Source organism: Vombatus ursinus, unplaced genomic scaffold, assembly GCF_900497805.2.
Source record: "Vombatus ursinus unplaced genomic scaffold, bare-nosed wombat genome assembly UNPS02014793.1, whole genome shotgun sequence".
NCBI lineage: Eukaryota > Metazoa > Chordata > Mammalia > Diprotodontia > Vombatidae > Vombatus > Vombatus ursinus.
In genome coordinates, this window is record NW_020954571.1 from 9131554 (window position 1) to 9156751 (window position 25198).

Sequence of the window (25198 nt, forward strand, 5' to 3'; positions counted from 1 at the left end):
TATCTAAATATTAGCTACTACTACTACTACTTATTATTATTATTATAATCTCTAACTACTTCAGTTTCCTCATCTGTAAAATGGGGATAGTATAGCAACTATCTCCTAGGATTGTTGTGAGGAATGAATGATTTAACATAAAATCAAGCATTTTGTAAACTTTAAAGTACCATGTAAATGCCTTGTAATAGCTATTATTATTTTTTGCATAGACATGATAATGAAGTCTTGGGATCTGGGGAAATCATAAAAAGAGAGAGAGGGATAGTGCATAGTAGGTGGAGAAAGGAGAGTTGTGTGTGTGTGTGTGTGTGTGTGTGTGTAGAGACAGGTGATGGTAGGAGGAGGTAGTAGGTGGTAGGAGGAGGTAGTAGGTAGTAGGAGGATGGTGCCAGAAAAGAGACTTCAAAGGAATAGTCACAAAGTATCCAAGAGGAAGGAGTGGCCAACAAAGTCAAAAGGCATAGAGGGGTCAAGAGTGAGAAGGAATGGGGAAGGGCCACTGGATTTAAGAATTAGGAGAGCATTGGTAACCTTGGAGAGAGCACTTTCAATTGAGTGGTAGGGTCAGAAACCAAACTGTGAGGCACTGAGAAGTGAGTAGGAGTTAAGTAAATAGAAGTGAATATACATGGATTTGAGAAGCCTAGTTGTGAGAGGGAGAAGAGAAAACTTGAGGGGATTATAGGGTCAATTGGAGCACTTTTTTTCAGGTCCAGGAAGAGCTGAGCATGTTTATAGGCAGCACGGAAGAAGTCGGTAGATAAAAAGAGACAGAAACTGAGAGGGGGGATGAGATGGGAATGACCCAACTGGTAAGTTCCCAGGGAAGACAGGAGGAGATGGGATCAAGGGTATTAGCTGAGAGGTCGGTTTTGGCAAGGAAAGAAGGAACACCTCTTACTCAGAGCTAGATCAAAGGATAAAAGAACGGTGCTTTATGTAGAGGTAGTTTTGAGGTATGGGGTGTAAGGGATCAGAAGGACCTCACAATGGATGGGCTCTATTTCCTCAGTAAAATAGGAAGTGAAGTTCTCTGACAAGAGGAAAGGAAGAGATTGCCATAAGAGGGTTAGGAGATGAGCCTGGAGAGAAGATCTGGGAGTTTGTATCAGCTCCTATGAGGGACAAAAGGAGAGAATAAAAGGAAGACTACCTAGTCTTGAAGGCCCAGTTGAAATAGGTCCCATAATTTGTAGTGGATCCATTAGGCCTAATTGTGTGGCTTGCTCCTATGATACAGAGCAGAGGTATCAAGTTCCCAGGGGAATGTTGCCTCCAGAGCCAGATTAAAATGTAATTGGAAAATATTTAGAAAAATAAATGAAAATATAATACAATATAGATAATGTTAATGTGTGGTTTTCTAAGTCAAAATTCGACCAAGAGGGATCTATTTCTAGTTGAGTTTGACCCCACTGATGTAGAAGATGACAATATCTGAAGAGGCAGATAATGTAGGTAACCCAGGGTACAGGCTTGGGAAAGCCTGCGTGGCATTAGGACTAGGGGGAAAGAGGTAAGGAATTCTAAGAGATAGGATGATGTATTATACTTGAACCAGTCAAGACTGTGAAGGGAAAAAAGTGAGGTCAGAGCATGGGGGATGGATTGAGAGAAAAGAAAGAGGTAGAAGGATGTAAGGTTAAAGTGAGGATAAAGTATAGATTTGAAGGAGTTGAGCAGAGGAGAGATGGAAGGATAGAAGTTATATTTAAGAGAGGAACTTATGAGTTCAGAATTAGGCAAGGAACACCATTGTGAATGATGGTAAGTCCATTCCTATGGGTGTCTAGGACAGGAAAAAGATATAGGTCATGGGGATCAAAGGGGGTGGTGAACCCATTTGGTGAACCAGGGTATTTGAGAAATATCAATGTGCTACTGAAGAGGCTGCAATGGAAAGAAAAACGTGATCCAGGATTGAACTCCTTGGGAGAGAAGGAAGATTGACTTGGAAGCTAGGAGATAACTATAACAAGGATATGAATAGAGTGGTATAAACCAGGCCTGCAAAACATAGGGCCTGCATGCTGCTTACAGCCCACCCAGAGATTTTGGGCAGCCTGTGAAAAATGGAAAGGATGTAAATACAGGCCTTTACAACATACTGCCCGTGGGCCATATAAAATGGCAGAAGGAGGCTTTGGAAATGGAAGTGAGGAGCATGGAGTATGCCTATTTCTCTTCCTGCCTCTCTTCCTCCTCAAATTACTTGGGCTTTGCTTGTGTTTGGGGCCATGGATAAGTTACACCTACTGGAGAGGGTGACCAGGTATGTAGTGTCTTCTGGAGGGAGCCATGTTTTCATGAGAGCAAGAAAATGTAGACCACAAAAAGAGGTGGTTTAAATGAAGGGAAATTTTGTTTTTGAGAGATAGGAGCTTCAGAGGGGAACAGAAGAGAAGGGCAAAGCAGGATAGTAATTTTGTAGGGCAAGGTTGAAATACCAAAGGAAGAGATGGAGTTTTTGTTTTTGTTGTTTGCTTCAGCAGAAGTCAATTCTGAATCACTGCATCTGGGGAGAAGGTAGGAGTTTGACAGCCCTAGCATCTCTTTCTCCAACCATCATGCCTAAACTGGATAGTACTGTCTGGCCTTTACGCAGACTCCTCTCAGGTGGCCCTTTTGCAATTTTCCCCTACATGTTAATTTCACTTGAATAAAAAGGTAGGAAGTTTGGATTTGGATATACAAATAATAGGATTTATGGCAGGCCTAAATTCTTAGAGAGGCAGCATAGTATAGTCCTATAGTACAGGGTAGGCAGCACAGTGTATTCCCTGGACCTAGAATTAAAAACACTGGTTCAAATTCTGCCTCAAACATTTACTAGCTGTCTATCCCTGAACAAGTCACTTAAACCTCTTTGGGCTTCAGTTCTCTCATCTGTAGAATGAATGAGTTGGACTCCTGACCTCTAGATTTCCTTCTAGCTCTTAATGAGTCTGTGATACTTCTCCCATGGGATGACTATAGGCTTTATATCTTCCTGGAGTGGATCTTTCAATCAGTCTTTTTTGAGTCTGCTGTATGCCCAGCCCCTTGCTAGCAACTGTGGGGGATACAAAGGGAGAAGATATGACCCCCTGGTCTTGAGAATTCATAGTTTAGATAGAGAACTAAGACACAGACTCAGAACAGCCAACAATTCAAGGAAGGATATCTTAGACGTTAGAAGAACAGGACAGACAATAAATGGTACAAGATCTGAGAGAAGGGATAGATAAGAATGATGGAGAACCTGGTCTGGGTCTTTGAGACTTGGTGGGGGGTAGGAGGTGGCATTGAAGTCTTGGTTCTGGTCTCAAGCAACATTATGGGAAGCAGGTTTGATGTGGTGGGAGAACCAACAAAGCTAAAAGTTTCATCTCTCCCCCCTACCCAGATTACAATATTACCTAAGTTCCTGGAACTCCAATTCAGCTCCTTATGAGAATTATTTATGTAAGTGCCCTCTAACATTTACATGCTTATGCCCAACATTGTTATGCCCATGAAATTAAAAAAAAAAATTTATAGACCTTGGGCTTCCTGAGTCACAGTAGTAAAATTCCTGGCCCAGCAGTACCCAAGTCACCAGTATAAGGCACTGATGAGAGGTGTTAACATGTCTAATGTCCCCCCAGTAACCATCCACTCTTCTCCTACCTGAGAGTACGGCCTGAGGAATGGAGATGGGTGCGCTGGGATAGGGGCATGGGGAGGCCATCCTTCAGCCAGTTAATCTGTATTGGTGGGGAGCCTCGGGCTGGGCACGCCATGGTCACCAGCTCCCCTGGTACACTTATCAAGGTCTCTGATCCATTGGCCCCTTTCTCGATGGTGGGGGGAACTGGCAGGGGGGGAAAGAGAGAAATAGAGGCAGAAGGTAAGGAGGTCTCAGACAAGTCCAGTTCCTCCTCTCAGAAAAAAAATAACCTTGCCTTTTACAGAAGTCTCAGCATTTGACATCTTAGAGCCTATTAGGTCCAATCCTTTTACATTATAGATGAAGAAACTGAGGTGCAAAGAAGCAAGTGGCTTGTCTAAGATCACAGAGTTAGTAAATATATGACCCAGGATTTGAACCCAGTCTTCTTGACTTCAAGTCTAGTGCTCTGTCTATGATCAAGGAACCCCTGGGCTTCACTTGGCCTACTTCCAAGTTCACTGTGTCCTTCCAACAATCCTCTATCCAGAGGGGTAGGATTAGAATTATTTATTTATTTATTTGTTTAATCTTTGCTTTTTTTTTTTTTTTTGGTGAGGCAATTGGGGTTAAGTGACTTGCCCAGGGTCACACAGCTAGTAAGTGTCAAGTGTCTGAGATCGGATTTGAACTCAGGTCCTCCTGACTCCAAGGTCAGAGCTTTATCTACTGCATCACCTAGCTGCCCCAGGATTAGAATTATTAGACATTAGCTTTACAGATTTGGAACCTGAAGCCTAGAGAGTGTTAAGTGACGTGCCTCAAAGTAACCCCAAGAGTTAATGGTGGTATGGAAACAAAAAGCCAGGCATTCCAATGATTCCACCCAAGCTCTATTCATGTACCAGATGCCACAGACTAAGAGGCCTGGATATGTCAGAACTGATCTCATCATGCCCTGTTCCTCAAGACACATTCTCTGGTCCCGAACCAGGCTGTGGGGGTCATCAGAAGCCAAACTGGGAGGGGGCTGCCACTCCAGGGAGGGACCTGCTCCTGTGTTCCTGGCACCCTTACCTAGCACGCTGAGCGTGTGCAGTTTGGTGTCTTCTCCAGCACTGTTCTGAGCTAGGCAGGTATATGCCCCAGAGTCAGAAGCCTTCAAGCCCTTCAGGACCAGGGAGCTGCCATCTGTATAGAACCTGCTCCAGCAGGGGCAGAGGGAAGATAGAGAGAAGGGCCCTACCTTGCCCCTCCCGATCTCCCTTCCCCCCAGTTCTCAGGGCACTCAGTCAGTCCACAAGCATTTATTAAGTGCTTGCTCTGCTCATGGCATTGTACCAAGTGCTGGGGATACAAAAAAAAGTGGGCAAAAAATTATTTCTGCCCTCAAGGAACTTACTTTCTAGTGGGGAGATAACTGGTAAATAACCAGGTATATACAAGGATTTCATAGAGTAGATAGAAAGCAACTGGAAAGAAAGCGCTAGTGGCCAGGGGGCCTGAGAGAGGCCTCCTGCAGAAGGACAGCACCATACCGAAGGTGAGGAGTGGTGTGAAATCCCAAGGGCCTCCCATCCTTCAGCCAGGAGATGTCTGGCTGCGGTTGCCCTTCTGCCTCACACTCCAGCCTCACTTCCTGATCTTCTAGGACATTATGCTCCTGGGGAACCCCAGAGCTCAGGATCCTGGGGGCCACTGTAATCAGAGGAAAGGTCCTCAGGCCTAAGGTCAAAGCGGGGAGTTGCTCCTGTCCAGGGCTGAGAACACCTCAGAGCCCTCAGTGCCAAATGGTAGTCATGGGCTAGACTGGGCTGGACCATCTCCAGGCAACAGCTGGCTGGGCAGCGGCATCCCTGACATACCTAACACCATGACCACAAAATCTTTGCGGGCTTCGGCCTCGGGGTTCTCTGCCACACAGGTGTAGGTGCCCTCCTGGGAGGGCTGGAGGCGGCTGAGCTGCAGGCGGCCCCCTCTGGAGATCACTCCTCTCTCCACACTGCTCTCTGCAGGGAGAGAAAGCTTATCATCAAACTTTCCCCTGCAGAGATCCCTAACTCTACCCTAAAGACCCTGGGGCTTGAATTAGGGACAGTCACCAGGTCTCTTGCTTGTCCCATTTATATTTGACTCATTCCAAGAAATATTCATTCACTCACTCACTCACTCATTCGTGCATTCACCACCATTTATTAATGCATGACACTGAGGAGATTTGACTCTGTTGCATCAAGTTGGACCCCTTTGGCTTGCTTTCAAGGAACTCACACCACATTTATTTTCCCCAAATTCACCCTTGACTTCAGGCAGACTGTGCTACTCAATGTTCCTTGCATATACTATGCTTATTCCTATCTCTATGCCATTGTTTGAGTTGTTTTCTCTTCTCTCCCAACCTAGAGTCCCCTCTATTCTCCCTTGGAGAACTTGTTGAGTGTAGCCCTGGGCAGGAGAGAGAGTGAGGCCAAAACTATCCTAGCAGCTCACTTCCTGATGAGAACCTCAGTGGCTGACCTCACTCCACTCCACCACCACAGTTCCAAAGTCAGGACGCCCTAGTCCAACTGGGGCCCTGCCCACCTCCCACCCTCTTCTACAAAGAAAGTGATTCTTAGGCTCAATTTCAGACTTTGGAGTCTTGGCCCACTCACCAACAGGCATCCTGTCCTTCAACCAGGTGACAGTGGGGGCAGGGACCCCAGCCACATCACACACCAGGACCAGAGGGTTTCCAGCCACCTGGCTCAGAGTCTCTGTTTCAGGATTCTCAAAGATTGGGGGCACTACGAGAGTGAAGCCAAACATTCAGGATCCACAGGGTCTGTGGGGTAGAAAACCCTGAACCCCATAATCCCTCCCCATAGGACAGGCCATAAAGCCTTTCATCATAGCTCTGAATTGGTACTCCAACCTTCCAGTTATGGTATTGCTCTCCTCAGCAACCACCTCTGAGATAAGAGGTATTCTTGCTCCATTTGATAGATAAGAAAACAAAGATAAAGAATTTTAGCAATTTGCTCAAGGTTGACACAGAGGCCAAGGAAACTCCAGATTCACTGATCTGGCCTTTCTTTTCATAATCTCTTACCTTGGACAGTGAGGACAAAGGTCCGGATGGCCTCACCAACTATGTTGCTGACCTTACAGCTGTATAAACCTTTATCTGCTACCTAGAACAGATAGAGACTCACTGAGCCCCGAGACACGAGGGGAGATGGGTCACCCCCCTTGCTCTTATCCAGAGCCATAAAGAAAGGGTAGAAGGACCCTAAAAGTGCTGGGCATTTGGCCTTCCTCCCATAGCACTCCCATACAATTTCCCCACTTGTCTACTTAGAGCAGCTATTGACTTACAGTCTGGGGCTTTATCTGCTCACCTGGACATTCACAATCTCCAGTTTCTGTCCATCCAACAGAGTTTGGACCTGCTGGTCCAGAGTTATCTGTTGTCCATTTTTATACCAGGTTGTCACTGGCTCAGGCAAAGTGTCTGACTCACACTGTAGGACAGCTGTATCTCCAACTCTCACCACTATTGTGTTGTGCTGTCCACTTGGGGTTTGCTTGATGGTGGGTGGGGCTGAGGGATGGAGAGAAATCAAATGGTCTCCAAGACTGAATCATAGGATTTGGATTCTTATCTTAGAAACCATCTAGTCCAATCCTCTCCCGTAATAGCAGAAGAAACACCATATGAGCAATAAATAGGCAGGATTTGAACCCAAATCTCCTCTTACTCCAAATCTAGTATTACTATTTTTTGCTGCCAGTGGTTTAACTAATTCTAGAGTGAAGGAGAAGGGAGGAGTTTCACCAAAATGCTGGAGATGCTCAAAAAAGTAAAGGAAACTATAAGCTCATTTTTCTGCTTCTCCCTCCTGGAGTGGACCAAGAAGCCCTTAATGAGGCTTCACCAGATATATCCAAAGAGTGGTCTGGTTCTCCGGGTCTTTACAGTGTGAAAGGGAGATGCCAACTGACCCTCTCCCCATGACACTGGTTCATGCGAGAAAAGGTCTTGGGCACTTCTGGGTATCCTAGGTGCCCTGTCTCTTCTTGAACAATACTTGGTCAGGGAGGATAGAGGTGGCCATGGTGGGGACAATCCCAAAATTCATAATTACAAAACCAAAGGATATCAGAGGTGGAGGAGACTGAGAGATCATTTGCTTCAACACCTTCAATTCACAGGCTTAAATGCCCAAGGTGGCAGCAAAATACCCAACAGAGAATGGGAAGAAGACAGGAAATGCTGCCCATCTGGATGCTGCTTACCAAATACACTGAGCAGCACTACCTTCTGGTCTCTGCCGGCCACGTTGAGGGCTTCACAGGTATATGTGCCTGTGTCAGATGGCTGAGGCCGGGGCAGCTGCAGGGTATGGGTACCTGGGGAGGTACAGAGAGGGGAGAACTCTTCATGCCAGGAAATTGGGCCTTCTGCCCTCTACCCCTTGGCCTCTCCTTTAATTCTGTTTCTTCTCCTCTAAATCACTTAGTCGATAGAGACCAAGCATCTATTTTGTGCATTCATTCTTCCATCTAATCAATCATTTATTTACTCAGTGAACTTCTAAAATTTGATTCTCATATTGATATCATTAGTTAGACCAGGAAGGTATCATTATCTCCCTTTTACAGATGAGGAAACAAAGACTCCAGATGACTTTTCTATAATCACAATACAAGTTAATGACAGAGACAGGGCCAGAACCTAGATTCCTGATTTTCAGCCCAGTATTATATTATACCCCTCTGTATATATACTCCTTATTTCCTAGCAGAGTGCTCAGGACACAGTAGGCACATTATGAAGACTTACTGACTTGACATGTACATTCATGTCTTCCTAAATGTACACTGACCATCAATTAAGAAAGCCTGTCCACCCCAGCCTACTGCAATGGGAGATATCCTTCTGCCAGGGCTCGAGATGGCCAGATCCCCCAGGGACATAGCCCTTGTCCTGCTGAGGTTATCGGTTTACCCACCAGGCAGGAGGAAGGCCTCTTCACCGAAAGGCAGGGCCCAGCCATCCTTATACCATGTCACCTCGGGGCTAGGGTAAGAGTGAACGTCACAGGGAAGGGATACGCTGCTGTTCACGATGGCTGTGATGCGCTCTGGGTTCAGGCCGGTGATCCTGGGGGGAGCTATCTCCACAGTCATGCGAGAACCAGAGAAAGACAAATGAAAACACAAACCTCAGCTGTATGAACCTTTGAGTTTGAATAACTATCACTGAACAGCTGTGGAGGTTACCAGAATGGTGTAGACCTGGCCCTACAGAATCATAAGATCATCAATTTAGAGCTGGAAGAAGGCCATCTCATCCAACTCTTTCGTTTTACAGCTAAGGAAACTGAAGCCTAAAGAGGTTAAGGGACTTGCCCAAGGTCACAGAGGCAGACAACATCAGAACCCATTTACTCTGACTCCAGAACTAATGATCTTCTATTGTATTAATACTTCTTCTATCATAAACTCATAGACTATGAGTACTAGAAGGGACCTAAAAGATTATCAAGCCCAACACCATAATTTTACAGAAAGGGAAACTGAGGCTCAAAGAAAGACACGACTAAGCCAAGGTCATATCTGGTTAGTGGCAGAACTGGGACTGAAACCCCAGTTTCCTGATAGCCTATCCCTCATTCCACTGTTCCGTGGTGCCTGCCACCTGTTCCCCCAGAGGAATGAGCCAAGCCAGATGAAAGGGGAATGATCACAGAGAAGCCATAATCCTCAATAACTGGTACTACATCATCATCATGCCTCTTTGTACACTGCCTTTTCCATGAGGGCAGGAACTGTACTCTGTATAAACTTTTATATCTCTCTAGCACTTAGCACAGTGCTCTGTATACAGAAGTTACTTAATACATGTTTGTTTAATGCAGCTATAAAATGTCCCCCTCCCCATCTCACCTTGAACCTTGAGAGTGAAAAGTTTCTCAGCTGAGCCTGCTGAATTCTCTGCCACACACATATAGCTGGCTGAGTCGGTCCCATCAGCAACAGAGACCTACAAGAAGGGGAAATGGTGCCCAGGCAGTGCCCATGGGTGAGATGGCACTCAGGGGATCCCTGAAGAGTTGACTCCCAGTCCCCATACTGCCTGGAGAGCAGAGAGGAGGGGAGTCCAAACGGTGCTGCCAAAAGCAGGGTAACCAGGAGGTAGCCCTCTTTATCACCATCCCCTTACCAAGAAGTACTTACTGAACTGCTATCATGGATGTGGCCTAATCCTGGGGCTTCTGTGAGTAGCCACGTGGCTTCAAGCACAGCTCCTCATTTGGCATTGAAAATGATAGCTCCGAAGGCCCAACCCAGCACCTGGCCCTCTGCCCACTTTAGGTCATCTTGCCCTCGCTGGTAAGCCAGGAGGAGACCCTCACCTGCAAGACTTGCCCATCCTTCAGGGTCTGGTGCTTTGAGCCAGGTGTGAAGGGCAGCCCATTCTGGAGCCATGAGATAACTGGTGGAGGGGTGCCCAGGGCCTGGCACTGTAGGCTGACTGTGCTGTTGGCATTCACCGTCACTTCCTCCACCAGCTCTTCAGGATCTCCCTGGATCACAGGTGGTGCTGAGGAGCCACAAGAAGAGAAGAAGGTATAGAAGAACCCCGAGCCTGGCTGGCATAGTGCCTAGACTTGGAGTCAGGAAGATCTAATTGTAATCCCTAACCCAGACACGTACTAGCTAGCTGGGTGACCCTGGATAAGTCACTTCACTTCTCCTAGACTCAGTTTCCTCATCTGTAAAATGAGGATAACAGCACCTACCCCAACAAGGTTGTGAAGGCCAAGTGAGATGACATATGTAAAATATTCATTTACATAAAATATTTAAATATGTAAAATATGTATTTGCATAAAAATGACATTTGTAAGCCTTAAAGCCCTATATAAATGCTGGCTATTATCATCATCATCATCATTATCTTCTCCTGCTGCTTCTTTCCTGAACTGGTGTTTAGCCCACTTGGAAGTTTCCCTGTGTTTTTTTGTCCTAGGCAGGAGGAGCACTAATTAATAATGCCAGAAGGCTGAAAAATAACCCAGGCTCCAAGGGAGGCCTCTGATTGGCAACAACTGCTTTAGCCAAGGGTCATGTTCATCTATTCCTAAACTTCTTTTTGACGGGTCTGGGAGTCCCCTGTGCTCAAGGAAGACACTAGCCATGTTTTATTGTAGGAACCAGGAGGCTGAGAACTTAAGATGTCAGGCACAAGGTAGAGGCATCCATCCTACCCTCTAATCTGGGGCTCCTTCCAAGAGTCCTTCCATGGATCCCTGACTGTTGACTCTCCCACCTCAGCACTGACTCCCTCACTAGAATGGGGAAGGGTAGGGGACCACACTGAGATGTCCACTTCATCTGCACGGTAGGATGCAGAGGCTCTCTCCCTCCCCTCATCTCCCAGCCACTCACTCAGCACCAAAAGCTCATAATGCAGCCAATCCTCTCCAGCTTCATTGGAGGCTTTGCATGTATACCTCCCAGCATCCTCTGCGCGGACCATGGGGATCTGCAGGACCCGGCCACCTGCAGAAGAAAAATGAGCTCAGAGGCCACAGGGCCCACCTGAGGGGAACGATCTATAGAAAGGGTAGTCAGGATTAGGGATCAGCTGAGTCATGGGGAGAGAGAGAGAGACCAAGGCTCAGTTTGGTGCCCAGATCAGTGTACGATCTTAGGGTCATGGTCAGGGAAGAGCCATTCAAAGTCCCACTGACAACATTCTTTACCACAAATGCTTTTAATCATACATATATGGTCATGACACTAAGTTCATTTCATTATACCATCTTCAATTTGAGGTTTGTAATATTTAATTTAAGGTTTGTAATATATTTTATACATATATAGGAGAGAATAGAGAACTAAATTGTTGTAACATCCTGTTTAGCACATCCAGATTTTCCCTGGAGCCCATACCTTGTAACACAGATACACCCTCAGTGGCTGAGAGGGGCTGATCATCCTTATACCAGGTAAGCTGTGGGGGCGGGACAGCATTGGTGTCACAATACAGGTAGGCAGGACTGTTCTCCACGATCTCCCGGTATTCCATCATGCCTCCCCTCAGCTCCTCCTCCTGGTATTGGGTCTCAGAGGCTTCACTGAGATCTGCAATCTTCTGAAATATGGGGGGCACTGGGAGAGAGGAAAGGAAAACAGGACAAAACTATCAAGGGAGCTTTCCTCCCATGGGCAAATCATCTACTTTTTGAGCCTCAGTTTCCTTCTCGATAAAATGTGATGGCTGGATTAGATGTTCTCCAAGATTCCCTCCAGTTCTAACATTCTGTGAATCCTGAGGAGTTCATAATACATTGCATCTCTTCTTTTGTGCGCTGAATATATTCTGTCATATTTATCTCTGTCTATGCCTTCTCACTCCTATAAGATTATAAACTCTTTAAAAGTAGGATTGTCAAAAAATAAACAAAAAAAATTAAAAATTAGGTTTGTCTTATTTTTCTTACACCCCTAGCATCTAGCATAGCACCACACATATATGTATACCTGTGTGTATAATATGAAACATTTATATAGAGCTATATATATAGCTAGATACATACATATACATATATGTGTATATATTATGTATATTTTTAAATTTATATAGATTATATATGTTATATATATATATATTTAGATAGATACGTAGATAGATATAGTTGGGATTTTACAAATGTTACAAATGAATGAATGATCTCTAAGGCCACATCCAGACCTACAATTCTTTTATGCCAAGTGGTCATATAGGGTTAACTGGCCTTAACCCAAAGAAGTTAGAAACTTAACGCATTTACAATATATAATTTTCTGGTCTGTGGATAGAAAGCCAGTCTTGAAGTCAAGAACACATGGGTTTAAGTCCTGTTGTTGATACATATTGGCTGGGTGACCCTGGGCAAATCACTGAACCTCTCAGTGTTCTAGGCAATCTACTAAGACTATAAGTTGCAGAAAAGGTGCCGACCTGCATTATAGAAGTTAGTTTCCTCACATGGGAGTGCCCTATAATAATATAATCACAGGGTCAGGCCCCATTTCTATGTGATAATATATGTATAAAACATATTACAAACCTTAAAATTCTCTTTCTCTCTCTGTCTCTCTCTCTGACTCTCTGTCTCTCTGTCTCTCTGTCTCTCTCTCTCTCTCTGTGTCTCTCTCTCCCCCTATATGAAGAGGTTGTTGGGTACGGTATCTCTCAACGCATTGGCCCTGACCCTAGGTTTTCCTCAGGCTGAGAGAAGGGAGCTGGCTTGATGAAAAGCACTTCCCACCCTCATGTACAGGGTCATTGGCTGCCCACTTTCCCTAAACCTTCCTGCCAATCCTCATACCCACTCTTCTCCTCCTAGGACACCTACCCTGGATAAGAACATTGAAGTCTTTGTCATCCTCGCCAGCTGCATTGGTGGCCACACAGAGGTAGCGCCCTGAATCCCAGGTCCTGGTTGGCTTGATCTGGAGCAGCCGCCCATCAGCCAGAAGGTGGAGGCGATCATCAGCGCTCACCAGCTGAAGGTACAAGACAGAGTGGAGGGAAGCAAAAATAAAGCCAAATAGGCCAGACCAGGGTGTTCATTTACACTGGCCAAGGAGGCTGGAGCATGCTTCACTTGAGTGGAAGGGTTCATACCACCAGGGCCATGGCTCCCTCGCCACCCTCTGTACCACATTAAAAGGATGTAAATGTTCCCACTGAAACCTAACTTGGCCTGATCCCCCACCCTTATTCCTGCCCTCAGTTCTCTCAAATGGCTCAGACGTAGATGAAAGCCCTGTTATGGCCTCCATGCTCTATCGTCTTAGCCATCGGGATTGGGGGCAGGGTGGGGGAGGGACTTGTTACAGCCACAAGGGTCTCTGAACTTTTTCCTGGTCTCCCTCATAATCAAAAGCAAACATTTGCAAGATAACTACTCTACACTGACCCCAAGAGGTCAAGGTTAGGAATCAGCTTGTGCGTCTGAGCGAGGGGGAGGAAGGAAACAGGGCACCAGAACATCCACTTGGACCTAAGGCCTAGTTCCCAACCTGTGCCCGTTCCCCAGTTCTCCAATTCTGTCCTGCCTCCAACATGGTTAACTCAGTTACCCTTAGAACTGTAGCATGGGAGAAGACAAAGAAGCCTGGGCTAGGAATTAGGAGACCTACATTTCCTAGCTATGTGACTATAGGCAAGTTGTTTAATCTCTCTGGGCCTTGGTTTTCTCACAAAATGGGAACAAAAATATTAACTATCTCATGGAGATTATTATGAGGAAGGCATTTTGGAAATATTCAAGCTCTATAAAAATGAGAGCTATTAAGATGACTCCCAGTACTCAAATATGGCCTGTCCCAGTAACATCCTGCTTTGTTCATGTTTTTCCCTCAAAGAGGAGTTTATGGATTCTACCTGCATGTCTCACAGGCCTTTCTATTCCATCTTTTCGTGCTTGGGACCCTGGAATCAGACTGAAATGGCACCACTGCTCTGCAAATGGATGGGGCTCCACTTCACTGATGCCCCACTCATTCTGAAGGGTCTGGGGTCTATCCTCACCTCACATTGAACTGTAAGGGTGAAAAACTCAGCTAAGCCTGCCCCTGTCTTCCCTCCTTGGCTCACCTGGCCATCCTTGTACCAGGTGATGGTCGGAGGGGGCATAGCCCAGGATTCACACTCCAAGCTCAGGGTGCTGTTGACCTTGGCCTTTACCTGTTTAACACTGAATTCATCCAAGGGATCGTCCTTGGAAATAGAAGGAGGAACTGAAAGCAGAACAGAATTCAAGAGTCAGGCTTTAATAAAGACAGGCAGCCTTTTAGGGCCTGGAAGGCCTATGTAGATTTCAGGTTCTGAGACAATAAGTCATGGTACCCTTAATTATTCTGCCACAGCCCAAAGTAGTAGAATGAAGAAAGGACTGGAGTTATACACTCCAGCTAAAGAATACATATAACAAAACAAAATGTTGTAACAGGATGCAGGTGAACCATCTTCTAGTCCCAGTTTTCTCACCAACTAACTGTGTGATGTTAGACTAGCCTCTTCCCCTCTCAGGGCCTCAGTTTCCTCAGCTGGAAAGTAGAAAAACTAGTAAGGCCTGCCTTTATTCCTGCCTCACTTGTGAAATTCAAATGAGATACATGCAGGTATTTTTTTTACATATGAAATTCAATACAGATGTGACAGATGAATCAGGGCTATGACATCAATAGGCTTTTGGCCAGGGGGCCTTCTGTACATACAGGGGATGCTGTTACATACTGAGCACTTCGACATGGTAGTTCTTCACAGCCTCTCCAACTTCATTAGTGACCACACAGGTGTATCGGCCAGTATCCTGCTCCTGGGCATTGAGGATCTGCAATCCATGAGTGCCTGCTTGGGGTTCAGAAGCCAAGGTTCACCATAGAGCTCTCCTAAGGGCCTCTTCCTGGGAGTCCCTGCCCGCCCACCGGGGAAAGGGGCCCTCAGAGGCAAGGCCTAGGTGTCCCCAGCTGGGACAGTGCTAATTCACACTAGCAGAGTAGAAAGAATATTGTATTTAGAGGCCTAGGACCTGGGCTTGGATCTAGGCTCTGCAGCTTACTGCCTATGTAACCCTGACTCAATTACTTCATCTTTCCAGACCTCAGTTTCCTCAATTATAAAATAAAGGGGTTGTTCTAACCGGACCAAGTTTCCTTCTAGCAGCCCTATGACTGTCGTATGCGGAGGGCTAAGCAAGTTAGCTTTTGCTGGCAGGGACCAGAACCTGGGGAAAAAATCCCTTGACTCAGAGTCAGAAGACTTAAATTTGAGTTCTAACTTCAACACTTCCTAGCTGTGTGACTACGGGCAAGTCATTTAAGCTCTCTGGGCCTCAATTTTCTTATTCATAAAATAGGAACAATAATTCTCGAGCTAAGTACCTCCAAAGGCTATTGGGAAGAAGGTACTTTGGAAATCTTAAAAAGGGGGAGATTGTTTTTCAATCTCTCACACAGTTGTCAGGAAGATTCCTCCTGCCAGAGAAATGTAGTACATCTGCTCTTACCCTTCCTTTCCCCACCCTTACCACACTCCAATCAGCTATTGAGAATTCTTAATTTTTTTTATCAACAGGCTCCTAGACCAGGATTATTGGGGATTTCCACCCCCCTCCCAGGGTGAAAGGGGTAGAAAGTAGCTGAAGATGAAACAGCAAGCCCATCATATTCTCCAGGCCTTGTCCTTGTTTAGGTGCCATGCCCTCTTGACCCACCTCTTCATGTTCCTTTGAATCTCCTGGTTGTTGACTGAGTACCTAACCTTCTCACTATCCTTGCACTAATCTACAGAACTGAAGATCCTCCCAGATAAGGACTATTTGTGTGGACTTTGAAACATCTGCCTTACTTTGTCCTCCAGTATCTATCCCCTCTTCATTTCTATTTGCTTACTTTGCTTCTGACTCTTCGGTTGACCTGACTACCTTCCCATGTTTCCAGCATGTCCTGCATCCCTGGTCCCAGGTCCTGACCCAGGCCTCTCAGCCTGGCATCAACATGGCATAAATCAGGCCTTCAGTTTCACTCTAAGAGAAGTCATTGCGGTAACTAGGTGGCACTAGACCTAAAGTCAGGAAGATCTGAGTTCAGATCTGACCTCAGACATTAATGGCTATGCGTTCCTAGACAAATCACTGAACCTCAGTTTAGTCTGTAAAATGGGGGTAATAATAATAGCACCTATCTGCCACGGTTGTTGTTAGGGAAAAAAATGAGATAATATTTGTAAAAATGCTCTGTAAACTTAAAGTGCTGTAGGTTATTATTATTTTTAATTTTAACAGTGCCAACATGTTCCAGACCAGTGGCCAGTGGTGACAACGTAGGTCCCAGCTTATAAACCAGGGCTCTATTCCTACCTCCAAAAGTGGAGAGAAAGGTTCTGGGAGACCGCCTGTTACCATAATTCATCCCACCTCAGGCACAACTCCCCCTACCCCAATCTCTTGCACCCCAGAAGTCATCACCTGGGAGCAGCTGGGTATTTCCTGAGGCTTGAAATGGAGCCCCATCCTTCATCCAGGTAATAGTAGGGGAGGGGGATGCGAAGGTCTCACAGATCAGGGAAATGGGGTTATTGATAGTCACCGTCACTTCTTCATCTGGACTGTCCTCAGTTACTCCCAAGATCGTGGGGACCACTGTAGGTAAGAGAAGCTTGTGAAATGTGGGCAGGGTGGGTTGTGCCCCAGGAACCCAAGTCTAAAGACATAGGTGGGGGGCAGCTAGGTGGCACAGTGGAGAGAGCACCGGCCCTGGAGTCAGGAAGACCCGAGTTCAAATCTGACCTCAGACATTTGACACTTACTAGCCGTGTGACCCTGGGCAAGTCACTTCTCCCCATTGCCTCGCCAAAAAAAAAAAGACATGGGTGACTCTCAGAGCTGAGGTTGATGAGGGTCTTTAAATGACCCGAGAACAGCACTCCAACTCTCACAGTAGGAGCTTCAGAGGCCATCTAGCTCAGCCCATGCCTGGAGAAATAAACCAACTACAACAGGGAATGTTAACCTGAACTTTTCTGCTAATATTTTGTTTTTTATATTTCAATAGAATCTATTTCCTTTATAATCCTATATATTTTCTTTTATACATTTAAAAATATTATTCTGAGAAGGGGTCCATAGGCTTCCCCAGACTGCCCCAAGGGATCCAAGACACAAAAAAGGTGAAGAATCCCTGCTCTGCAACATTCCTGACAAGTGGTCATCCAGCCCTTGGCTTGAAGACTTCAACTGCGAGGAAGCCCACTTACTTGTCTTTGTGTGTCCTGTAGTGTTTTATGCATAGTTCATGCTCAGGAAATTCTTCTGATTGATTAAAATATCCTGTTTCCCCCTAATAATCACGATCAAGCTATCTTTCGCTAGGCAGACTCCGTCTGGGACCCCTTTTCTCTTGCCTTTCTGTACCTTCTTTTTTTTTGGGTGCTCATCAGCTACCATGGGTTGGTTCAATCACCATCTCTGTACAGCTAACTCCCACATCTTTACATACAGACTGAACCTCTCTCCTGGATGCCAAATGACATCTAGCTGCTGGACAGCTCCCCCGGAAGTCCTACAGATACTTCTTTTCCATCCTTCTAATCACCCAGGTTCTCAAGCTGGGAGTTCTTCTCAACCCTTCACTCTGTCTCCCTACATCATCTAGTCAATCGCCAAGTCTCATCAATTCTACCTCTACAGAAACTGTCCTCTTTTCTCCACTCCCATGGCCACCATCATGTTCAGGCTCTCATCACCCCTCCACTAAACTATTGCAATACGCTCCTAATTGATTTTAGTCTTTTCCTATTGGTCAATGACCTTAGGCAGAAATGCCAAAATAGTGTTCCTAAAAGCACAGGTCTGACCATGTCATGCCTCTACTTCACGAAGCTTTATGCCTCCAGGATAAATGTACAATTTACATATTAGCTTTTAAAGACCTTCCCAATTTGGCTTTAGCTTATTTTTCCAGACGTATTTCCCATTATTCTCTCTTTTACAGACCCTGGGTTCTAGCCAAACTGACTGTTCTCTGAACTAAACATCCCACCTCAGGGACTTTGCACAGTCTATTCCCCCATGCCATGAAAACACTCTCACCCCATCTCCTCATCTCAGGATCTCCAGATTCCTTAAAGGCTCAGCTCATTTGCCACTTCTGACTTGGAACCTTTCCTGATCCCCACAGGTATTAGAGCTTTCTCTCTCTGCTTCCTTAAATTACCTTGTATTTACTTATCTCAGTATATACTCAGAGTACCCTCACTTCATGCCCAGCTTAATGTAAGTTCCCTGAAAACAGGGACTGGTTTTGTTTCTGTCTTTGTATCTCTGACTCCTAGCCCACGGCCTTGCACATTGTAGGTTTCTGATAAATATCAGGTGAATTGAATTAATTTCCATCTTATCCATGAATTTATCTAAACACTTTTTCAACCTGCTTATATTTCCAAACTGAATGTTTTGAGCTAATAATGCATAGTAGGAAGAGTACTAGAATTAGAGTTAAAGGATCCCAGTTCAAATCCTGACTGCCACCTGTGTGACTTTGGATAAATTAGTTAACCTCTCTGGGCCTCAGTTTCCTCATCTGTAAAATGAGGAGGTTGAACTAGATGCCCTTTGAAGTCCCTTCCAGATATATATGTATGGTCCTATGTTTTTCACTCCCTGGTATGTAAATTAGGATAACTTTTCATTTAGACTGAAATGATCTTGTTCAACCGTTGAATGCCTCTCAACAGACCTCAGGAACATGAGTATGTTCAATTAAACAAGCATCTGTTAAGTGTCTATATGACACTTACCCTCATGAAGTTACATTCTAATGGAAAGATAAACAGATACAAATAAATTTAACACCCACGTTTACCTTTTAAAAAATCCTTTTCATGATTCCATAGGCTTTAATATGCTTTATGGAGTCCTAGTGGAAGCCTCATGAACCATTGTACTTGTTGGATTGTAGAGGACCTGCTGCCCTCTTCAAGGTATCCTCTAAACAACCAATCTCCTTGGCTTTCCAACCAGTTAGTAAGGAGGATGAGTTTGAGAGGCATCATGGTACTGTTTGAAGAGTGCTAGATCAATAGCAGAGAAACTAGATTCAAATCCGTACCTTACCACATCCTGTATGAGTGACCTAGCCTCTGAAGCCTCAGTTTATGAATCTGTAAAATGAGGGTGTTGAACTCAATGATCTCTGAGGTCCCTTCCAGTTCTGAATCTGTGATCTCACGTGATCCTGAGTCCCATGGGTCCATGTTGAGCTTGGACTCAACCAAGCCAACTTAAGCAGCCCTAGGGGGTCAGTCTGTCCATCATGGGAGACTTGGAGGGGTATCTGCCTGTTGGATCCTGTACCATGGGACCTAGTGTGTGTCACTCACCCAAAACACTGAGCTTGTAGTGCTTGGTCTTCTCTGAGACCGAGTTCGATGCAATGCAAGAGTAGTGGCCAGAGCTGGAGAGGTTGGTCTGGAGTATCTCTAGCACAGACCCATCTGGGGATATATGATAGGGATCTCCTCCAGAGAGGGCGCGGCCATCTTTGAACCACGTGACTGTTGGCTGGGGACGACCTGTCCGCAGGAGCAAGTAAGAGTGAATGACAACATTTCCTTAAAAGTCTTAGTTCAGATTTGTCTGATGGCTCCTGGAATACACACCAGGCTCTAGAACAGTTCTAGGAAGCTTAGAAAGCTACTCCAGAACCTTTTTGCCTCAGGACTTCACATCTAACCCCAAAGGCCTGAACAGTAGGACCAGAAATGGATGGAGATGATGAACAAAGTGACTGCTTCTCTTCTCTGTGGAGAATAGTATTAGCCCCTCTCCCGGAGAGGAGTGAATAGAAGTTAGTAGTTGGTTATAAATGGGCAAGTAGTTGATAACGAGGAGTTTGAATCAAATCTTGGTTTCTTGAGATCCCTCCTCCACCCCCATCCCAGATAATCAACCTCTGTCTTTCCTTGCTGCCAGTCACTCCACACAGCTGTTACCTGTGGCATTGCAAGTCAAGGAGGCAGATTGTCCTTCAGGGACTTTCACTTCTTCCTCTATCTCTTCATTCTCAATTCGGGGAGGAACTGGAAGAAAGAGACAACCACCAGTTTTCTACTAACAGTCTGCATGGTCTAGGTTCCCTACCCCTGGTCTAGGACACAGGTCAGCAAAACACAATCTGCCACTGTTTTAATATGACCTAGAAGCTAAGGGGTTTTTTTGTTTGTTTGTTTTTACATTTTAAATACAGGGAAATTTTATTTAAAAATGTAAAACCATTCTTAGCTCCCAGGCTATACAAAAATGGGAAATGGGCTGAATTTGACCCAAAGGCTATAGTTTGCTTGACCCCAGGTCTAGGAGAAAGAACCTTAAACTTAGAGTCAATAGTAATAATAATAATAATAACAATGACAATGACAATAAGGTAGGAACAATGGCTAGAGATAAAGTAGATGAGCTGGCCTAAGAATCAGGAAGACCTGGGTTCAAGTCCTGCCACTGACACATACTGGTTGTGTGACCCTGGACAAGTGACCTAACCCCTCAGGGCCCCAGGTGACTCCGGAAGACTTTCAGTTGCAGAACAGCTATGGATCTGCATTAGTGAAGGAAGCTTCTTACACTGATGAAGTCACAGGACCAAAAAATAACAACAACAACAATAATAATAGCAACATTAATAAATAGCTGACCTATATAGCCTTTTTGGGTTTACAAAGTGCTTTATATACATTATCTCATTTGATCCCCACAACAACTTTGTGAGGCAGGCATGGCTGTCCCCATTTGACAGAGGAGGTAGCCAAGGCTCAGAGTGGTTAAGACTTCCTTCCATAGCACATTGGACTCCAGATCTGACTCTTCCACTTACTTGGTGTGAGACCAGGGACACATCACATTGTCTCCTTTGCTCTTGTTTCACAGAATTCCAGAGGTGGAAGGGACCTCAGGGGCCCCATTCTCCAAACCCATACCTTTTGGATTTGTCCCAAGGTTATTTGCAGGCTTCAAAGTCATTGATACTTACCCAAGACCTCCACACTGAAGTTCTTTCTTGCCTCCCCAACCATATTACTTGCAAGGCACAAATAGAGGCCACCATCTTCCTCCTGCACTTGGATCAGCTTCAGAATCCGGCCACCTGGGGAGGGGAGAAGGAAGAAGGAAATAAACGAACTCAACCTAGCCTCTCAGTTTACCTTATATGTGCCAAGGTGAAAGGTCCCTGCAGCCTAGCTAGCAGAGACTAAGAGAAGGCTAACCTCGTCCTGAAATAGACCACCAGTCAGGGAAGTCTGTCTAGCTAACAGGAAAGAAACCAGAATGGTGAAGAATCAGGAAACCATGTCAGAAGGAACAGTCAAGACAACTAAGGAAGGTCAGCCCAGAGAGAAGACTTGGTAGAAGGGAGAGGGGTGGAAGTGTTACAAAAGAATGATTTTCAAATATCTAAAGAATTTTCATATGACAGAGAATGGAATTATTCTTCAGGTTTCCAGAGAGCAGTGCTAGGAGGAATGGGTAAAAGTTACAGGGAAGCAGATTTTGGCTCTAGTACAGGGGAAAACTTTCTAATGATAATTAGAGTTGTTCCACAATTACATGGGCTGCCTGGTGAGACTGAGCTTCCTGCTACTTCCTGTTCAAGCAAAGGCTGCATGGACGGCCTTGCAAGGGTGCTGGGGTGCTAGAGAAGGCATTCCTGCAAGGGATAGGAGGTTAAACTAGAGAATTTTCATGGTCTCTTCTAATTCTGAGTGTCTACCATGGAAATAAGGGAATCTAAAACAGGGCCAAGGGATGTGTGTGTATTTTTCCCAAAAAGCACTAGTAGAGAGGGGCTTAATGTGACTCCGGAGAGCTGAATCTCACTACAGAATCATTGTGTGACTTTAGGGGTATGGACTTATCATCTGAACCTCTATTCCTTCCCACACTTGTATGATGGGAAAATCCAGTTGGGAGGATAAACTAAGGTAATTATAGATGGTTACCAAGCCTCTCAGTTGATAGGTTCCTAAATTTAGGGCAGTTAGGTGGCACAGTGGATACAGTGCTGGACTTGAAGTCAGGACCTGAGTTCAAATCTGGCCTTAAACACTCACTAGCTGTGACCCTGGGCAAGTCACTTAACCCTGTTTGCCTTAGTTTTCTCATCTGTAAAATGAACTGGAGAAGGAAATGGCAAACCACTCCAGTATCTCTGCCCAGAAAACCCCAAATGGGGGCATGAAGAGTCAGATAGAACTGAAAGGACTGAACAATAACTACAAACAAATTTAGAGCTGAAAGGGACCTTAGAGGTCATCTAGTCCAAGCCCTCATTTTACTGATGAAGAACAGAAAAGCTAAGTGACTTGTCCAAGTTAACACAGGTAATAAATGGGAGAGCTGGGATTCAGACACAGGTGCCCTGAATCCATACCCAGCTCAGCACTATTGATCTGCCAATGAAGTTGAACCATGCCGGAGGACACATAGACCACCTGCCAATGTCATCACTCTCTACCCTTGGAAAAAACCTTCTTCATAAATGTACACAAAGAGACAGAAGTGCAGGCAGAAATCTGGGGGAGCTAACTGAAGAGGAAGGCATGGGGCATCATGAACAGAGCCTGGTGAGGCCTCACCTGCCAGGAAGTAAGTGTCCTCCCCAGGACTGATGGGTTCTTCCCCACGGAACCAGCGGACCACTGGGGAAGGGCTGCCTGAGGCCTCACAGAGTAGAGTCAGGGTACTGTGCAGGATTGCCATGACATTGGTCAGTGAGTCGGTGTCCCCAGTGAGCTCTGGGGGGACTAGATATGAAAAACAACTTTATTAATAAATAAGATCTATGTACTTCACATCATCCAAATTTACCTCCTTCCTTTCCCTCCCCACCTCCTCCAACACAGACCCCTTAGTCTGAGAAGACAAAGGACCATAGGATCATAGTTTTAGAACTGGAAAAGATCTTACAGGCCATAGAGTAGAATACCCTCATTTTACAGATGAGGAAACTGAGGCCCAGTGAGGTTATCTGACTTGCCCAGAATTATACAGCTAGTGTGTACTTGGGGCAAGGTTTGAACCAGGGTCTTCCTGATACTAAATCCAATCTTGCCCTCTAACAAATCATTCTTCCACACCCTTGCTAGATGGAATCTGGGATCAGAGGGACCATGAGACTGACCCTGGGGCAGCAGTGCTCACGATTCTATGGCTATAAGTGGGACTGCACTAGTTTCCAGTGCAATACCTGGCACATAGTAGGTGCTTAAATAAGTGCTTCCTTCCTTTCTCCTTTCTTTCTTCCCTCCCTCTCTCTCTCTTCTTTACCACCCTCCTTTCTTCCTTTCTCCCTTCCTCCTTCCCTCCCTTCCTTCCCTTCCTCCTTCCTTTCTCTCTTCCTTTCTCCCTGTCCCTCCTTCCTCCCTTCCCTCTCTCCTTCTCTCCTTCCCTTCTTCCCTTCTCCTGAGAGACCTAAGCCAAGATGCTGCCTCAAGCCTTACCTAGCACTGAGAGGTCAAACCTCCGCTCTGCCCGCCCCGCTTCATTCTCAGCTACGCAGGTGTAGCGTCCAGCATGGCCAGCCCGTGCCCATTCCACGTGCAGGGCACTCCCCTGGTGCTGAAGGAGCAAGCCGTGTTCACTGACCACAGGCTGGCCATCCTTCTCCCATGTCACCACTGGTGGTGGCTTCCCTGTGGCATCACATTCCAGAGTGACCTCTCCAGACTGGATCACAGATACCTCCTTAAGGAGGTTGCCACTGCCTGGGATCTTTGGAGGAACTGAGGTTGGAAGGAAGAAGGAGTTGTGAAGGTCATTGAGAAGTTTTCTATGACGTCTGGTCAGAGTCATGGGAAAGGTCAGACTGGCCAGACTACCTAGACTCAGTTTAGTTCTGAGCACTACCACTCAGGAGGATAGAGAGCCTGGAATGAACCATGGAGGAAATCTTTACATCTAGATTATAGAAATGTCTGCCCAGGCTAATTAAGGCTAGCACTTCTTAGAGGCAACAGGAACCAGAACTAGGCTTCTTAATCTGGGGTCCATGGATTCCCTCTTCCCCCAAGGGGGTCCATGGATAGATTTCATGGGGTGCATGAACTTAAATGGAAAAAATTACATCTTTATCTCAATATAATTGGTTTTCTTTGTAACTATGTATTTTGTTTTTGGCATTTGAAAACACTAGCTTGAGAATGGACCCAAAGGCTTCCCTAGATTGCCAAAAGGGGCCCATCACACACACACACACACACACACACACACACACAATGTTAAGAACTCCCAGATTAGAATGATTTATAATCTTGGGTTTCCATGATAAAGACGTGTACCTTTAGGCCCCTCAGAAGGAGCAAACAGTACAAGGATTCAAACCCTGAAACTCCTGAGCCATCAAGCTCTGGGTAGAGCTGGGCCAGCGTCCACCAGATGTGGAGGGAGGAAAGGGCAATGATGACCCGACTAGCCCCGTGAGTGGGTCCCGTGCCTCCTTATTATTCCACCTCGACTCACCATACACCTCCAACTGCTGTTCCTGGCTGCTGTTCCCAGCTACGTTGCTGCACTCACAGGTGTAGTTGCCCCCCTGAGAAGGCTGGGCTTTTCCCAGGTACAGCAGCCTTCCCACAGCCGAGATTGGTTCTGTGCGGCCCCCATCAGTGGGCAGGAGCCTCCCTGGGTGAGATGGAGAAGGAAACACAGAGCTTTTGGCTTTAGGGCCCTGGTGCATTGGAGTTCCCCATTCCAGGTCTCCGCTGCCTCTGCTGTTCTTTCCTAGGCCTCCCTCCCAACTGGAGGAGCCAAAAAGCCTAGGAAGGAAAGGATGACCCCCACAGTCCAGGTCACAGCAACCCAAGGCCCCTGAGGTATGCAGCCCTAATGAAGTGTTCTTTAGAGCCTCAAAAAGACAGAGAGGACACAAATAGCAAAAAAAGTCTAGAATGGTCCCCTCTGTTCCTAAAAGTCAAAGAGTCAGAAGACCTGGGTTCAAATTCTGATTCTCCTTTTTAATATCTGTGTGACT

General features: G+C 45.7%; 1 protein-coding gene across 1 annotated transcript in view; it reads right to left on the reverse strand.

Moving 5' to 3' along the window:
- HMCN2 (hemicentin 2) overlaps positions 1-25198 on the reverse strand; it is a 177385-nt gene that overhangs the window by 49112 nt on the left and 103075 nt on the right. The window contains exons 45-67 of the mRNA XM_027869654.1: positions 24688-24849; positions 23670-23951; positions 22806-22973; positions 21203-21316; positions 20169-20255; positions 19557-19748; positions 16645-16818; positions 14913-15026; positions 14271-14413; positions 13024-13174; positions 11576-11794; positions 11069-11182; positions 10033-10220; positions 9563-9659; positions 8626-8787; positions 7910-8023; positions 7012-7214; positions 6723-6804; positions 6286-6417; positions 5497-5640; positions 5170-5329; positions 4709-4833; positions 3652-3835 (exon numbers count right to left, since the gene is read on the reverse strand). Of these exons, the coding sequence (XP_027725455.1) occupies positions 3652-3835; positions 4709-4833; positions 5170-5329; positions 5497-5640; positions 6286-6417; positions 6723-6804; positions 7012-7214; positions 7910-8023; positions 8626-8787; positions 9563-9659; positions 10033-10220; positions 11069-11182; positions 11576-11794; positions 13024-13174; positions 14271-14413; positions 14913-15026; positions 16645-16818; positions 19557-19748; positions 20169-20255; positions 21203-21316; positions 22806-22973; positions 23670-23951; positions 24688-24849 (3511 nt within the window). The remainder of the gene's footprint in view (positions 1-3651; positions 3836-4708; positions 4834-5169; positions 5330-5496; positions 5641-6285; positions 6418-6722; positions 6805-7011; positions 7215-7909; positions 8024-8625; positions 8788-9562; positions 9660-10032; positions 10221-11068; positions 11183-11575; positions 11795-13023; positions 13175-14270; positions 14414-14912; positions 15027-16644; positions 16819-19556; positions 19749-20168; positions 20256-21202; positions 21317-22805; positions 22974-23669; positions 23952-24687; positions 24850-25198) is intronic.